Genomic DNA, 18,437 nt, shown 5'->3' with positions numbered 1-18,437 from the left:
CATCCAAATTAGTTAGCATATAGTGCCACAATGATTTCAGGAGTAGATTCCTTAGTGCCCCTTGCCCATTTAGCCCATCACCCCTCCCACAACCCCTCCAGTAAACCTCAGTTTGTTCTCCATATTTATGAGTCTCTTCTGTTTTGTCCCCCTCCCTGTGTTTATATTATTTTGCTTGCCTTCCCTTATGTTCATCTGTTTTGTCTCTTAAGGTCCTTAAATGAGTGAAGTCATATGATTTTTGTCTTTCTCTAATTTCACTTAGCATAATACCGTCCAGTTCCATCCACATTGGTTGTAAATGGCCAGATTTCATTCTTTTTGATTGCTGAGTAATACTCCATTGTATGTATGTATATGTATGTATGTGTGTGTGTGTGTGTACACACACACACACACACACACACACCACATCTTCTTTATCCATTCATCCATCAATGGACATTTGGGCTCTTTCCACACTTTGGCTATCGTTGATAGTGCTGCTGTAAACATGGGGGGTGCATGTGTCCCTTCGAAATAGCACACCTGTATCCCGTGGATAAATGCCTAGTAGTGCAATTGCTGGCTCATAGAGTAGTTCTATTTTTAGTTTTTTGAGGAACCTCCATGCTGTTTTCCAGAATGGCTGCACCAGCTTGCATTCCCTCCAACAATGCAAAAGAGATCCTCTTTCTCTGCATCCTTACCAACATCTGTTGTTGCCTGAGTTGTTAATGTTACCCATTCTGACAGGTGTAAGGTGGTATCTCATCGTGGTTTTGATTTGTATTTCCCTGATGATGAGTGATGTTGAGCATTTTTTCATGTGTCAGTTGGCCATCTGGATGTCTTCTTTGGAGAAGTGTCTATTCATGTCTTTTGTCCATTTCTTCACTGGATTATTTGTTTTTTGGGTGTTGTGTTTGATAAGTTTTTTATAGATTTTGGATACTAACCCTTTCCTCTTTACTTCTATAAAAAGGCACTATTAGAAAACAACTACAAAGCCATGACAGATCAATATAGGAGCACAGCCTTAAAGACTTACAGCCTTGAAAATTCTTATCACAAAGAAATAACCACAGGGGTGCCTGGGTGACTCAGTCAGTTAACCTTCGGACTTCAACTCAGGTCATGGTCTTGCGATTCTTAGTTCAAGCCCCATCATGGAGCCTGCTTTGTATTCTGTGTCTCCCTCTCTCTCTGCCCCTCCCATCTCATGCTCTCTCTCTCAAAAATAAAGAAACATTCAAAAAATAATTAAAAAAAAATTAAAAAAACAAAAAACAAAGAAATAACCACAAACACTGTTCTTTTTGCTAATTTTCACTCCAAACACAATTACTGTGTACTTATTATTAATTAACTTTTCAATACTGCTAACTATTGAAAAAGAGGACACAGATGAAAATTCCTTCCTATGGGACCTTAAAGAGATCATTGCCTAGAGCCAGGAGTCTGACAGGAATAATTACAAGTATGAAAGCTCAAAAATACTAATGCCAACAACAATGCAATTAATAAAAACATAAAAGACATTAATTTACAGATATTTAATCTTAAGTGAAATACTTGTGCAAATTATAAAGCAATATGTCTGACATGATGTCTTAATACTATATTGCACAATATGAAAAAGATTTAAAATACTTTTCGCTTATTATTTCTCACCTAGTTAAGAGTTCTTTGGGAATAAAAAGCAGTTAAAATTAGATCAAAATAAACTTTAAGAGTAAGGATATCAAGGATATATACCAAGCAAAGAAAATATCACTTGAATTCTAAACATGAATCACATAACTGCCATAATGAAATTTTATGATGTACACTAGATAGGAATATGTGAAAAGTTAGTTTTAAATATAAATATATTCCTAACTTAGTTTTACCTATGCTAATTTCTAAGCACAACTTACCATTCCTGAAAAAAAGTATTTATTTTAAAAGGGCAGTAACTTATTTGGAATATAAAATATTTTTATATTTCAGCCTCTTCATGAGCCCTCCAATGACAAAAATTAAGGTTTAAGTTCATTATCTATTGACAAAATTTTTTAGTCCTGAAAATTGTGGCTGTCTTATTCGGTTGATTGTAATTCCATCTAACAGTCAACTTTATTTAAGAAAGATAAATGTTCACTTCCTTACCTTGTAATTTCATCATCTCCAAGCACTGCTTTTGAAACAGGTGAGTATCTGGCTGGTGATGCTGGTGTGTGGCCCAAGTAGGAAGATGGGCTAACATGGTTATCAACAGGTTGAGAAGAAGCTTAAAAATGAAGACAGTAAAAAACACTTCAAGTGAAACAAACCATTCAGCACTTATTTGTGAATTATCAATTTCAAGCTTAGTTAATATGTAATTCATATCCACTTATTTATGTAAGTTGGTAGAAAAGACTTATTTATCAGGTAAAAAAATTAGACAAGCTCAAGTTTCCAGATAAAAACTAGTTTAGATATTCAGATCAGTAAGCAAACTTATTCCATCTGGTTTCTCTTGAGAAAATAGAACTAAAAAGGAGTTTCACATTAACTGATTTGCACAGTGAAATCCAGGAAAGGTCATTTAAAAGACTATCATTTATGAACAGCATATATAGTATGAACATGGACTGGAAGTATATAATAAAATTCATAATTGCAATCACCTACTGAATGAGGGGAATGGAAATAGAGTCTTAGCAAAGAGCTGAACTAGCAAGAGCAAACTTCAGCTTTTTCACAATGTTCTATTAGTTCAATAGATGTAAAAGATAGATTCTACCTCTATCTACAGGAAAATCAAGCAATCATTATTTAGTTATTACTCTTTAGGACTAGGTCTCCCAGTTTTTGGTCACATAAAAAGGGATAATTCAGTTTAAAATAACATTTTTTTCCCAGTGTAATGTATTTGTAAGAAGCAGCCTGACTATTCGTATATTTGGCTGTAATCAGAACACCAATTCTCAGTTTGTAGAGCAACTGTTACAAATGTGCATTGCTGTCTTGAACAGATAAGGCAGCATAATAAATAAATAAGACTGATACTTACATTGGTGCATAAAATACCTTATTAGTGAATTTGCATCTCTAATTACAAATAAAAATACATAAAGCCTTTATATAAAGTTTGTGTGTGATACCAACTGTAAGAATTTTTTTTTTTTTTTAAATTTTTTTTTTTTTTCAACGTTTATTTATTTTTGGAACAGAGAGAGACAGAGCATGAACGGGGGAGGGGCAGAGAGAGGGAGACACAGAATAGGAAACAGGCTCCAGGCTCCGAGCCATCAGCCCAGAGCCTGACGCGGGGCTCGAACTCACGGACCGTGAGATCGTGACCTGGCTGAAGTCGGACGCTTAACCGACTGCGCCACCCAGGCGCCCCTGTAAGAATTTTTAATAAGTAATAAAGTTCTGTTCTGACACAAATGAAGTATTGAAAAAAAAAAACAACAAAACAACAACAGACATCATTCCTGTCCATGAAAGAGACTGAATACTATTTTAAAAAGTTCAGTTAGGGGCGCCTGGGTGGCGCAGTCGGTTAAGCGTCCGACTTCAGCCAGGTCACGATCTCGCGGTCCGGGAGTTCGAGCCCCGCGTCGGGCTCTGGGCTGATGGCTCAGAGCCTGGAGCCTGTTTCCGATTCTGTGTCTCCCTCTCTCTCTGCCCCTCTCCCGTTCATGCTCTGTCTCTCTCTGTCCCAAAAGTAAATAAACGTTGAAAAAAAAAAAAAAAAAAAAAAAAAAAAAGTTCAGTTATATTTGGGGATCCTGGATGGCTCAGTTGGTTAAGCGTCTGACTTCAGCTCAGGTCATGATCTCACGGTTCATGAGTTCTAGCCCCATTTCGGGCTCTGTGCTGACAGCTCAGAGCCTGGAGCCTGCTTCGGATTCTGTGTCTTCCTTTCTCTCTACCCCTCCCCTACTTGCCCTCTGCTTCTGTCTCTCAAAAATAAACATTGAAAAAAATTTTTTCAAGAAGTTCAGTTATACCTGAGTAATTAATAAATCAATGGGCAGATAATGAAGATGTATCATTGGAAGACAGTACATTCATTTCAAAGTATAATTTACATTAAATTTATAATGATTAGTGACAGTAACGGCCTTTGAGAGTTCTAAAACTGAAGACATTGCCACTTATAAAACCACAAATATCTCTAAAATTCTACAATTTAAATGAGGAAAATTTGGAAAAGCAGACTGCAGAGAGTACATTTAAGATCTTTACTACATGAGTGCTTTGGATATCAACTAATGTACCAAAGAAATAAAACTTGCATTTTTCAAGAAACACAAACACGTTATTTAAGTCTTACCTTAGCTTTTACATTAAAAAAACTGAAAATCAAACAGGAAACTTAAAATTTTATTAGTACTATCATAACAATTCATTTCTAGGCAACACAACTGTACTATATACAAATATAGTTAGGTAATATACGAGGAACTTGTACAGAAAGAGTATCTGTGCTCATATAATTGAGAATATAGAAAAGCCCAAGTTTTAAAATTTATTTATTTTGAGATAAAGAGAGAGAGAGACAGTACAAGCAGGGAGGGGCAAAGAGAGAGGGAGAGAGAGAATCCCAAGCAATCTCCTCGATGTCAGTGTGCAGCCTGTCACAGGGCTTGATTTCATAAACCATGAGCTCACGACCTGAGCCAAAATCAAGAGTCAGACACTTAACTGACTGAGCGACCCAGGTGCCCTGAATAGCCCAAGTTTAGAAATATTTAAAGTTAGTATTTCTCAAAGTGTAGTCCATGAGTTAGTCCACCAGAAGCATCAGAATTACCCTGGTTGTTAAAAGAACTGCTTGTTAAAGTATGTTTCTCTGCTATATCCCACAACTATTAGAAAAAAGAATGTGCAATACCTTTGTTGACTATTATTTACATATAGCTTTGAAAAAGGCTGCCTCCCTTCTTACTATCAAGATTCTGATTTAAAAATGATTTTTTAAAATGTTTATTTTTATTTTGAGAGAGAGAGAGAATGCATCCATAAGCGAGGGAAGGGCAGAGAGAGAGAGAGAGAGGAAGAGAGAGAATCTCAAGTGGGCTCTACGCTCAGAGTGCAGAGCCCAACAGTAGGCTTAATCTCATGAACCATGAGATCACGACCTGAGCTGAAATCAAGCGTCAGATGCTTAAGCAACTGAGCCACCCAGGAACCCCTAAAATTGATTTTTTACAGACTGTTAGGTTAAATGCTTAATATAGTTCCTTTAAAATATTTAAACATAGGGAAATAAGATAGATTTAAGCAGACTTACAGTTGGTGATATCAGGTGGTGCATAGCCATCATTCATATACATACTTGTGGGTTTTGCCACTTTCAAATAGACAAAATCAGATGTGTTCTTTAAGGCAGTTACTGCTTCTTCATGAGTAACTTCTTCTAAACACACACTATTCACCTAAAAGAAAATCCCAAAAGATATTTGTTTTAGGACATTTTCACTTGCTTTCTGCATTCTGGTTATAAACAATTATACCAAAATACAAAGCAAGAGTGATTTAAGGAATATAAAGGTCTGTGAAAAGAAAACCTATATATTTTTGTCTATCATATCAGGAAATTGTTTATGTATGTTAATGGAATAGCCAATCTTAATTCCAGCCCCTATTCCTCCCAATCCCCGAACCTAATCTACTTTTTACTGTTAGGTATTTGTGAACATATGGGGGTATATTTTAGATTTTTTTTTTTAAAGAAAATGAGACTATATTAAAGTTTTTATTCTTAACTGGATTTTTAATATAAGGTATCTTAGAGATCTTTCCATGTTAGGACACACAGAATTGCCTCATTTAAAAAAAATGCTGCACATTATACCATTGTTGGTTTTATCATAATTTATTAAGCCATCCCAGTATTAACAGATATTTTAAACTGTTCTAAATAAATGGATTTAGTAAATTTATACCACTACCACAGAATATGAAAATGTCATGCCCATCTACTCAGGCCTTTGCCAACATTAAACAGTATCAATTTATAAAAAAGCATGTTTTGGCATGCCTGGGTGGCTCAGCTGGTTGAGTGTCTGACTTCAGCTCAGGTCATGATCTCATGGTACTTGAGTTTGAGCCCTGCGTCGGGCTCTGTACTGACAGCTCGGAGCCTGGAGCCTGCTTTGGATTCTGTCTCTCTCTCTCAAAACTAAACAAAAACATCAATTTTTACATCATTATTTAAATTTTCACTTCCACTGTTTAATAGTCAAGTTGATTTTTTTCATTTATTTATTAAGCATTCATCTATCTTCTGTTATAGAAACAGAACTGATTTAATTTTTTTTTAATGTTTGTTTACTTTTGAGAGAGAGACAGCATGCAAGTGGAGGAAGGGCAGAGACAGACAGACAGACAGAATCTGAAGCTGGGTCCAGGCTCTGAGCTGTCAGCACAGAGCCCGACAGGGGGCTTGAACCCATAAACTGAGAGATCATGACTTGAGCCAAAGTCAGACGCTTAACGAACTGAGCCACCCAGGCATTCCAAAACAACTGATTTTTAGGAAACAGAATTGATTTTTAAGTAGTGAGGTATATCCTGCAACCTTGCTAAACTTATTAGTTCTATCAGTAGGTTCCTTACAATTTTTTTAATGTTTATTTATTTTTGAGAGACACAGAGTACGCATGAGTGGTGGAGGGGCAGAGAGCCCATGTGGCGCTCAAACTCACGAATCGTGAGATCATGACCCAAGCCTAAGTTGGACCCTTAGCCAACTGAGCCATGCAGGTGCCCCAGGATTTTCTACATAGGTAATCTACAAATATAGTTTTACTTTCTCCTTCCCAATCTGAATGTCTTTTTATTTCCCTGGTTAGACTCTTCAGTACAGTCTGACTAAAAGTGGTAATTGTGTCTTTCTATACATTTGTCCATTTCATCTAAGGTATTTAATATGTTGGCATACAAATGTTTATAAATAAGAGTATTTCCTCAAGTCCCCTCTTTTATTCCTACTCTTGGAAATTTGAGTCTTCTTTTTTTTCTTGATCAGTCTAAGGTTTGTCAATTTTGTTCACCTTTCCAAACAACTGAGTTTTGGTTTTATCTTCTCTCTGGTTTTCCTATTCCCTATTTCATTAACTCTGGCTCTAATCTTTATTTTTTCCTTCCTTCCGCTAGCTTTAGGTTTAGACTGCTCTTCTTTTTGGTAATTTTGTGTTTTTTTTTTTTGTTTTTGTTTTTTGTTTTTGCAAAGAAAAACACTGTTTCCAATGTTTTAAAATTATAATGTACTAAACAATACTCATTTTCATATATTTTTCATTTCCCTAATTTGTACCTGTATAATTGATAGGACAGTTCTTAATGTTTTAAGAAAAAATTTTCAAGATCACATATCATTAACTTTTGCCACAGATTATTAATATGGCTTTGCAGGGTTTCAGCCACATGGTCATTTTTATAGTCCCACACTACCATGTACAGTGAAGAAAGATTGCCTGCATTTTGAAATATACAGCTATGGTATGCTGTTCTTTTGGTGGCCTGCAATGAGCCACATATCTTGGTATTCACACCCTTGTAAAATCCCTTCCTACAGTGAACCTTGCTTGGCCATGTAACTAGCTTTAGTCAATGAGACATTAATAATTGAGATGCCAAGAGAGGATTGATGAATGCCATACACCGGAGTTTGTCTTTTTGGTACATCCGTCTTGGAACCTGATCACTATCCTGTGAGAAGCCCAATTTAGCCATGTGGAGAGGCCACTGGCTAATAGTCCCAGATGAGCTCCCAGATGACAGCCAACACCAACTTGTCTGCCATATGTGAGTGAACTTGGAAGTGCATTCCTGGCCCTAGTTGACAGGAGACATTATGTGGAACAGAGACAGACTGTCCTGGCTAAACCCTTCTCAAATTATAGAAGTGTAAGCAAATAAATAATTATTGTTGTTATTTTAGCCACTAATTTTTGTGTTTCCTAAGCAACATTAGATAACTGATAAAAGAGCTGACAACATTTGCTAAGGGATTCAAGATGGAGTATGAAAGGAGAATGATCCTGAAGTTTTAGACCTGGGCAAATAGAAGGATAAAGTTCCTATTTCAAGAGATGTGAAGAATGTGCAAGAACAGGATTTAGGGGTGGAGGGTGGTGTATAGGATGAAACTCAGAAGTTCATTCTTAGATACATTAAATTTGAGATGACTCTTGAGACATACAAAGAGACTAGATGACATCTCTTAGAGCTTTTGAACTGTTTAGCCAAGAACCACTGTTAAAAAAATTTTTTTTATTTCAGCCAAGCACAAAATTTAAGTGCATGTGTATAAAAAGAAAACTGAAGCTCAGAAAACAATACTTATCCCTACCATGTGCAATGAGACTCAGTAAGTTATTTGACCACCTATCAATAGGAAGAAAAAATGTACAAGGACACTTCGACGTTTAGGGAGAAGATGCACCAAAAGGGAGAATGAGGAGGAGTGACCAGTGAGATAAGAGGAATACCATGAAAGAGGGTAACTGTTAAGCACAATGGAAAAAGTGTCGGAAGAAGGAGGAAGGTGTGTCTAATGTCAATTAAAATGAGAATTAAGAATTTGATAATTCAGTGGAATTATGACAACCAAAACCTGGCTAAATGCTAAGTCCACATAAATTGCTGCCTTCTCAATCACCAAAACTGATTCTGGAAAAACCATAAAGGAAAACACAATACTTAAGAAATTAAAAAGCATAAATGAGAAACTCAGTGGAGAAAGCAGGCTGTTTTGAACTGGTGTGTGTGTGTGCAGAAGAGTAGTTCAAAGTGAGCTCTTTCCTCTTCCCCATTATAAACTTCAAAAACAACAACAACAACAAAAAAAAAAAAACAAAAAAACCAACAAAAAAAAAAACACTTGAAAACAATCAGTCTATCTCTCTGCTGCAGCAATAAGCAGTACAGGACAGCATGTACAGCAAAAGAATCATTTATATATTGCTTAGGAATATTAAATTTTTTCAAAAAGATTCATTTATTTAAGTAATCTCTATACCCAACATGGGGCTTGAACTCACAACCCCACAATCAAGAGGTGTCAACTGAGCCAGCTAGGTGTCCCAGAAGTGTATATTTTTATAACCACTTTGGAAAACGATATGTTTTTGCTATAGTGTTACTAAGATGATATGCCATGACCATTAAATTCCATGCTTAGGTAAACAGTTAAGTGAAAACTCTTATATGTACATGTTCACCAGAACACACAGCAGCTTTCCCTAGGAGAATTATCCATAACACACACACACACACAAAAAAAGGAAATAACCTAACTCACCACTATACCAGACCTAGTTTATGTGTCTTTTTCAGATTCGCCTGAGCCTACCTGCCCACTAGGCCTTGGCCATGTGCTTACTGGAGAGTCCTGGTTACTGCTATTCTCACCTCATCTCCTGCCATTACCAGCTCTTTCAATCTCTTCTAGAGTAAGGGCTGCACTTGGACTTGGGTATGGGCATGGCTGATGTGTTCATAGAGAGCTGTAACATGTCAAAATCCTGTGTCTGATCTGTCTAGATCACTGAGGCTCTGGTTTTTTCCACCCCTTCTGGGTTCAGAGGAAGTACTACGCTATGGAGAGTATGGGAGCTGGCTTCCCAAGCACTTGCCCACAGGAGGTGAGTAACAGTCCAGAAATTTGGGATAGTTACCACCCATCGGGTAGACTGTACCTAACAAGAGACAGGAGATAAATCCTTTCTTTTCCCTGGATGGCTGGATCTAAGGTTTAATAGTCCCACAACACCTGCCTGAAAGACTGTCCTGCATAAGCAATTAGCTACATTTTCTTACGAATTTATGGACAGCTCAGAAACATAGTGTCTTGTATTGACTTTCCCTCATTCCCTGCCTCACCTTTCATTTTGATTCACTCTAGCTTTGATTACGCCTCTCCCAAAAACCTAAGCACGCAGCTTTTCTTCAGGTTTTGTTTTTCTAGGGAACATGGGACATTTATTGAAGAAGATCAGAGAAATAGACTGTAGCATAGTCCCAGAAAAGAGTATTACATAGAGGTGAAATTAACAAATTTTATCTCCAGGCAATAATATGGATAAGTCTCAGTAAACCAATGGTGAGTAAAAAAAGTATTAAAAGACTGCATACAGCACAATAGCCTTAAAATTTTTTTTCAGAACAAATTCGTATTAAAATCTTTAGGCATATGTATATGATTAAACAATTTTTAAAAAGCAAAGGAATGAGACACACAAATTGTTGGTATTGTAGTTTTGGGCTGGGTAATGACGTTAGCAGTTTTCATTATACTATAAATAAAATAAGTTAAAATAAAAGGGAAAAAGGAAAGTCACACATGAGGGATGACACTGTGTTTAAGAAATTCTGTGCATTCAAGTCCCTAACCCTTTAACAAAAAAAGAGAAGGAAATGAGAAAAAAAAATAATAAAAGAAAAAGAGAAGGAAGCTGGTAGAGAAAAATGAAATGGTAAATAAGGATAATACCAAGAATCATTTTTCAGGTTTTGATTAAAGCAAGATCAGTATTCACTCATTTAAATATGAGTGAAAAAATGAGAGTAAAAATTTGTTTAAACATTTTGGCAAGTAGAAATTCTGATCTGCCCCCACCCCCTCCCAAAAAAAGACATCAAAATGATTATTATTTTTAAAAATTTAAATCCAAGCTAGTTAACATATAATGTAATAATGATTTCAGGCATAGAGTTTAGTGATTCATCACTTAACATATGATACCCAGTGCTCATCCCAGCAAGTGTTCTCCTTAATTAATGCCCATCACACATTTAGCCCATCCCCCCCCACCCAACACCCCACAAGCAACCCTCAGTTTGTTCTCTGTATTTAAGAGTCTCTTATGGGGTGTCTCCCTCTGTTTTTACCTTATTGACATCAAAATTATTTTTAAAGTAACAGATTTCTTATACTCACTGCTAAAAGTTTATCTCCAATCTGAAGTTTACCATCTTTATGTGCTGCACCTCCTTCAATGATTTTGGTTACATAGATGCTATTATCCCCAGGAATATGTTGATTTCCAACACCTCCAGCAATGCTGAACCCAAGACCTGTTTGAAAAATACTAGTTTTGAAATTTCATCATTTAATGTGAATTTAAGTCCAGAAAGACATGGCTGAAAACTAGACGAGGATAATCTCATCACACTAATTTTTCTTTTTTTTTTTTAAACACAAAAGAATCTACTTGTGTACTTTTAAAATTCTATGTATTTGCTTTGTAGTCAGGGGACAATTATATATATAGGTGTTCCTATAGTTATAAATAAGTTTTTTAGTCCACCCACTCCTGTTACTTCTTAAAATCTTTTCGTAAATGCATTTGTTTGTTAGTTCAAAAAGGCACTACAAAATTATTTCCTTTTGTTCCCATCATGATTGTGCTTCTAACATTTTTAATACCTTCACAAGATTAAAACAATTGAGAAAAATAATAAAATTGTGGTGGGCAGAACGAATAAGCTCCAGAAATGTGGATAATTTTGTTCTTTTTCCAATATTCTATGAATTAATTTTAGATAAAGAATTTCTGTAATTCATAAATCCCATCCATAGCTTTAATACCAGACAAATTTGTAGCTTTCTATTCCTTTTTTCATTTTTTGGAATACCACTTCTTCCACAAAGCTACAAATTAGAATCCATATTTCATTTTTCCTCAATCCCATCAATGTTTTCAAAACTCAATCACATATAACCGTCCTCATTGCAGACAAAACAGCTAATGATATATAGTTTCTTCTTTTAATTTAGCCTGTGTATCTGCATTTAATATACTTTGTAGATTGAAGATTACAAGTTAATACCAACACTATACAGGACTTCCAAGTGTTTAAGTAGAATTCTACTTAAGACAAAAATCAGCAGAAATAATACAGAAATTCTGCAAATTCACACACATTCTGTAGATTACCAGTTCTGTTAATCTTAGAATGGGTGTCACAAATAACTTCTTAGTTACATTTATCTCAGAGATTTCTTACTTAATAATCTACGTTTGGTTATTTCATACCTTTAGGACCTTTAATGAGCTTTATTTCCATTATTTTTTCTGATACTGGTTTCCGTCGTTTCACGTACAAGCGTACAATAGACCCTGCTTCTTTCAATGCTTCAACTGCTTTGCTATGTGTCACATCACGAACATCTACTTCATTCACTCGCAATATACAGTCATTGACCCTGAGAAAAAAACCCAAAATATTAAAGATAAATAATATTAAAATATCAAATTTTAACTTCAATAATTTTTGTTATTTTAATTTTTAAGGTAAAGAGAATTATTTACTAGAGAAAAAAATATATGAATAAACTGCATGTTAGATTCCACTGTATCAAACACTCACATAAATACTTTCCAAGGGCCAACAAAAGAAACAGTGCAAATAAGAGATTACCATACAAAAATATTATAATGACAGCTGCAATCTGTGTGGTTCTTGTATGCTTATTAAGTGTAAAAATTAAGATACTTTACAAAAACAGCCAAATATTTATTTAGAACTAAGCTGGTGCCAGGTACTTGTAGTGTTTTAACCCTTACTACAACCTGTAAGGTAGATACATATTTGTATCTCCACTTCACAGACGGAGAAACTGAGGCACAAAGAGTTTAAATAATTTTTCCAAGGTCACCTAGAAAATGACTGAGACAGCTGTGACTCAAAAGAAAACTGAGGTTCAGACTAAATAGTTTAAGATCAAAAAGACAGTGGTAGCAAAACTGAGATCAATTCCCTGATTTATCAAAAAATAATTTTTGATTGCTTTGTCAACCTAGACACTGCATTTAAAAAAAAGTTATTTCTTGAAATTTATTGTGAAGCTAAAGACTATACCATTTAATTAAAAGGCTTCTCATATAAATAATTTATTTTAATTTGACACAGTAATATATTTCTTTAAAGTTTGATTTGTTTCTAATTCTAACTTTTCCCCCCAGCTCTGGTCTCAGTTTAAATTGTATAGCATTCCATTAGGGGAAAAAAATCATCTGAAATTGGGCAGAGAAGGAGAACAAAACACAACTGAAATACTAAAATTGATCCTGAAAATCTATGTAATTAGCTTTCTTCAGAGTAAAGAAATTTTGTATGCAAAGACAGCGACAGGTTAGAGTTAGTATTAAAGGGATGTTCTTTAGTGAAACAAATGGGACATATTAATTTTCATAAAAGCACAAACAAAAGGCCAATAACAGAATTGGGAAATAAATGTTTATGTTTACATGAATGGTCAAATTATTAATTTTATATCTAACTAATTTCATTAATACATCACCTGTTGTATCCAGCGAGAAGTTAAGAAACAAGAGGTGCATAAGGTACCAACAGCCTTAAATGAATTTTTTTGTTTGTTTTTTGTTTTTTTTCTTGAGAGAAAGAAAGAGACAGAAAGAGAGCACGTATGTGCACATACACACACAGGAACGAATTTTAAGCAAGCTCCATGTATTGAGCCTGGGGCTCCATCTCACAACCCTGGGATTATGACTTGAGCCTAAATCAAAAGTCACACACTCAACTGAGTCACCAAAGCACCCCCAAAAACATGTTTTTAACAGATCATATAAAATCCTTAGTCCTAAAACTTCAGACTGTCACCATATAAATAAAAACCAACAAACAAGGGAATACGAAAAGTGCCATAATCTATGGCCTAAGGAAATAACAAAATATGCTAAAGATATCTTCTACAATGGAACACTAAATTTAAACAAATTCAAACAAGCACCCTATATTACCCAATATTACTTTCATTCATTCAATTAAGAAAACATATTAAGATACTTAAAACTTGCATAATCTTTACTTTTTGTGGTATGGGATACAAACTCAGGTATATATCATCTCTTGTATCCTAACTAAGTTTATATACATATTTCCCACCAGAAAATAATGGAAAACAGTTTGTGAATGTATTTAAAAATACGAAGGGAATGGGGTGCCTCGATGGCTCAGTTGGTTAAGTGTCTAACTTCAGCTGAGGTCATGATCTCACGGTGTGTGGGTTCGAGCCCTGCGCTGGGCTGTGTGCTGACGGCTCGGAGGCTGGAGCCTGCTTCAGATTCTGTCTCCCTCTTTCTCTGCCCCTCCCCCACTTACACTCTGTCTCCCTCCCTCTCAAAAATAAACAAACATTAAAAAAGTAATAAAAAATAAAAATACAAAAGGAATTCTACAATTTCTATGAATTTGTTCACATTTAAAACCATCAAATTTATTATTCAAAGTGTTATAATATCAGAGAAACTAAATTCCTGAATGAAAAGAGGGAAACAATGGTTAGAGCACAATCATCTCATTCATTTGTTATTTGAGCATCTACCTTATATTGGTTATTATGATAGTGTTTATTTGTATTGATGCCTTGTTCAATTTGCTTTAAGAAAAATATACAAAGTATGTTCAGCATCACAACATAAAATGCAAAACATACCGTAATCTTCCATCTTGGGCAGCTGCTCCCCCTGCAATAATTTTGGTAATGAAAATACTTGAGTCATCTCCAATGTGTGGGTTGTCCGTACCTCCTGCAATGCTGAAACCAAGCCCTGAATTTCCCTGGGGATAAAGGAAAAAAAAAAATTGAGCCTGAATAAGAATTACCTTTATTGGTAGGTTCCTGTCATTATAGGACCTAGAAACTGTACCGACACAAGGAACACACATAAAAGTATATAGGCAGAGAATATGAAGATTCTAAATTAAGAAATATAAGTAAAACTCCTTTGTCTCTACGAAGAATTCAAAGGTAGGGGCACCTACGTGGCTCAGTCGGTTAAACATCCAACTTCAGCTCAGGTCATGATCTCACGGTTTGTGGGTTTGAGCCCCGTGTCGGGCTCTGTGCTGACAGCTCAGAGCCTGGAGCCTGCTTCGGATTCTGTGTCTCTCTCTCTCTGCCCCTCACCTGCTCATGCTCTGTTTCTGTCTCTCAAAAAATAAACATTAAAAAAAAAAAAAAAGAATTCAAAGGTATTACTTCTAAGTACGTACTGAGTACTTTTGGAGTCTAGTCTATGGTTCTTTCTTTAAAAGTGCGGGCAATTTGTACTAGGATAAGTCACCCTTCTGCAGAGGTATTGCTATTAGGTCTCTTTCTTTTAGAATGTATCCACTCATGCTTGGTAAGGCAAATTTCTCTAAGAGTAAAAAACTGATGTGATCTTGCTGCTGCAATTATTTCTGGATAGGTAAAACTAACATTATTTCAGCTTTAAAAAAATGGGGCAGGGAATGGTGTTTTTCTTCTGCTAACCTTGCCATCAGCTTATTTTAAAATGACCAAACTGTATCTGCTAAGTCATCATCCTTGACATGTCCCACTCCCCCATCCCTGACATGTTTAGCCAAGACACACAAATAGCAAAAGATATTTTTTAATACTGAAAGCCCAGCATGAGAAATCAAATGGGTGAGCTTTCCTGACAACAAAGTCAATTTTGCCAAAGCAGGGTTTTTTACTTGTTTTAGATACTATATTTCTGAATAATTTCTTTGAAGAAAAGTTTCTACTGCTACCAAAAAGTCTTAAAGGACAATTGTTCTAAGCAGTGGTATTTAAAAAATGTTTTTTTGTTTTTGCTTTTTAATGTTCTAACTCTGGCTTTCAGGCAACTCAAACACGCAGATATATCTGAACTGATTACTTAACCGTTAATATTGAAGAGCTTAAACATACCTTCTATTATGTGTCCTACAATTCTGTTTTAATATTTTTTTCAGCGTAAACTCTTTTAAGAGTTGCTAGAATATCAATAATAGTATCAATAGGTTGTATGAGGTTACCAAGTCACCCAGGTAATCAAGTTCTTTTTTTTTAATTTGCTTTTTCAAAAACAGGTATAATTTACACATAACATTGTGTAAATTTAAGGTGTAAAATGTGTTGATCTGACTTATTTATATACCGCAATATGATTATAACCATTGCTTTAACTAACATCTCTGTCATGCCACTTAACGGTTATTTCTTTCTGTAATAAGAACATTTACGGTCTAGTCTCTTAGCAATTTTTAAGTACGCAATACAGTCTTATTGACTATAATCACTATGCTGTGCATGAGATCTCCAGAACTTAATTCATCTTCTATTTGCAAGTTTGTATCTTTTAATAACACCTCTCCAATTCCTGGTACTCAAGTGTTTTAGTGAGTGAAAAAACAAAGTACAGTCCTAACTAAATTTAAAAGGCACGGGAAAGGATGGAAAATGAGTAAGATAAAAAAGTTAGAATTATATGTCAATTATATCTCAAGTAAGGTGGAAAAACACCAAATACCATATTAAAATATGTATAATACATTAATACTATGCTTACTGGAGAGTTACTCATCCATCTTACTTGAACAGGTAATCCAAATTCAGGTAGTGGTACCTGTAATCTAGTACACATGTAAAAAGACCCTTTTAGGTCTATTTGCACTCAGAGTGTTTTCACTCTGGCTTGAAATAAGCAAATCAAATTATCTAGGATTTTAGTTTGAAATATACAGACACTCAGCTACTTAGGAAATTTACTTTTGTAAAACACTTTATTTCCCCAAAATGCTGGTCAGACAAGGTGGTATTACTAAAATATAGCCATCAATTAACTGAAGATCTTCTTTTTCTTAATGTTTATCTTTGTGTGTGTGTGTGTGTGTGTGTGTGAGAGAGAGAGAGAGAGAGAGAGAGAAGAGAGGAAGTGTGCGCGTGAGAGAGACAACGCAAAACAGGGAAGGGGCAGAGAGAGAGGGAGACACAGAATCCAAAGCAGGTTCCAGGATCTGAGCTGTCAGCACAGAACCCGATGCAAGGTTCAAACTTACAAACTGCAAGATCACCTCGCCTCCACTAAGTTGGACGCTTAACCGACTGAGCCACCCAGGCACCCCTTGACTGCAGATACTGCTGAGGAGTAAATGTTTCAAGAAAATTTACACATCTAACTCATAACCTTAAGTTATTTTCTGACTGGGAGAGTTCATAAACTTTCGATAGGATCTTGTCCATTAGAACTATGGCTATTTTTTCTTTTTGCTAAAAAAGAAAACTGATAACCACATTACTAGGATGCTAAATACTTAAAATCAACAATGTTTTATATGAAAAATAAATAAATGTAAAATTTAGAAACAGAAACATCTGAGAAACTGTTAGACTAGAGGAGCCTAAAGGAGACATGATAACTAAATGTAATGTGGTATTCTGGAAGGGATTCTGAATGAGAAAAACATAAAAACTAAGGAAATCCAAATATAGACTTTAGTTAATAATAATGTATCAATATGACTCATTACTTGAAGCAAATGTATTTTAGTAATGTAAGACATTAACAATAGGCAAAACTGAGGCCTGGATAAATGGAAACTCTTGATATAACTTTTCTGTAAATCTAAAACTATTTTAAATAAAAAGCTTATTTTTTTAAAAAAAGGTTATTAAAAAAAGGCAACATGTTCTAAAAACACCATGGCTAATTTAATAATACGTGAATTTATAAAAGAAACTAATATTACACAGTTCTGTTTTTAAAAGATCTTTTCCTTTTAATTCTATATGAAAGAGCAGTATATTTAAAGAATTCCTTAAAGCAACAGATTTATGCATAAGAAACTTAAGATAATTAAGTTTTTACCCTTTCAAGTGTGATTTCTTCATATTCATAATCTGCATCAGTGCCATTAACCTAATGAGGAAAAAGAAGTAGCACAGAAATTTAGAGTATAAAGTTGGAAATGTCAAGACATAATTTTTGCATGATTTATTAATGCAAACCTGTTAAATATGAGAGTAATCAAATAATTTGGCTTTACTGTAATGATTTTAGGTAAAAATTTCAAAGACTGGAAGAGTACAAATGTGATTAATAAGTTGACATTTATGATATTATAACTTCAAATACTGAAAGGGTATGTACAGCTTTTAGTATTATGAACTCCAACTCTTTTCACTGCCTTGATCCACACATCTAATCAGCTACTAATTCTTACTCATTCACTTCAATTTTTCTGAAAACAATCACCTCTTCATTGTCATCTCTACTACCTTGGTACAAGCCTTTGTTAATTTCTTCTGGATTACTGCCAGTGTAATCTACCCAATCTCTTGGATTAGTATTCTCCACTCCCCAAATCATTCTAATGTGTTTTTTGGATCTTTTCGGAGCCCATGTCTAGTAACATACTCCCTCTAAAACTTTCAGAAACTCAAATACAAGGCTCTGTATGAAGTGACCCCAATCTATCATTTAGCTTCATTCCTAATATACATAACTCACCTCTTCATGAGCATTACATACCATCAAATTTGAAAAACTTATTACTCTTTCCTTTATATATCTTGCAAGTTCCCACCTCTGCATCTGTTACTTTAGTGTTGTCACAAATTTCACTTATGTATTTCATGTCTAAATTTGATGTCCCATTCAAGTCCTTGTTTATATCTTTTTAAAATATTA

General features: G+C 34.9%; 1 protein-coding gene across 10 annotated transcripts in view; it reads right to left on the bottom strand.

Annotated features, from left to right (window-relative positions):
- DLG1 (discs large MAGUK scaffold protein 1) overlaps nucleotides 1–18,437 on the bottom strand; it is a 275,223-nt gene that overhangs the window by 85,165 nt on the left and 171,621 nt on the right. For all 10 annotated transcript variants that reach the window (XM_047100299.1, XM_047100300.1, XM_047100296.1 and 7 more), the window contains 6 exons: nucleotides 17,616–17,666; nucleotides 14,432–14,556; nucleotides 12,006–12,175; nucleotides 10,907–11,043; nucleotides 5,252–5,396; nucleotides 2,131–2,251 (listed from right to left, as the gene is read on the bottom strand). In XM_047100299.1, coding sequence (XP_046956255.1) covers nucleotides 2,131–2,251; nucleotides 5,252–5,396; nucleotides 10,907–11,043; nucleotides 12,006–12,175; nucleotides 14,432–14,556; nucleotides 17,616–17,666 — 749 coding nt within the window. The remainder of the gene's footprint in view (nucleotides 1–2,130; nucleotides 2,252–5,251; nucleotides 5,397–10,906; nucleotides 11,044–12,005; nucleotides 12,176–14,431; nucleotides 14,557–17,615; nucleotides 17,667–18,437) is intronic.

The sequence above is a fragment of the Lynx rufus genome, unplaced genomic scaffold (genome assembly GCF_022079265.1).
Source record: "Lynx rufus isolate CCGP_SWC_20201006 ecotype Redwood Valley unplaced genomic scaffold, mLynRuf1.p SCAF_5, whole genome shotgun sequence".
NCBI classification, from domain to species: Eukaryota; Metazoa; Chordata; class Mammalia; order Carnivora; family Felidae; genus Lynx; species Lynx rufus.
This window is presented reverse-complemented; position numbering and strand designations above follow the sequence as displayed.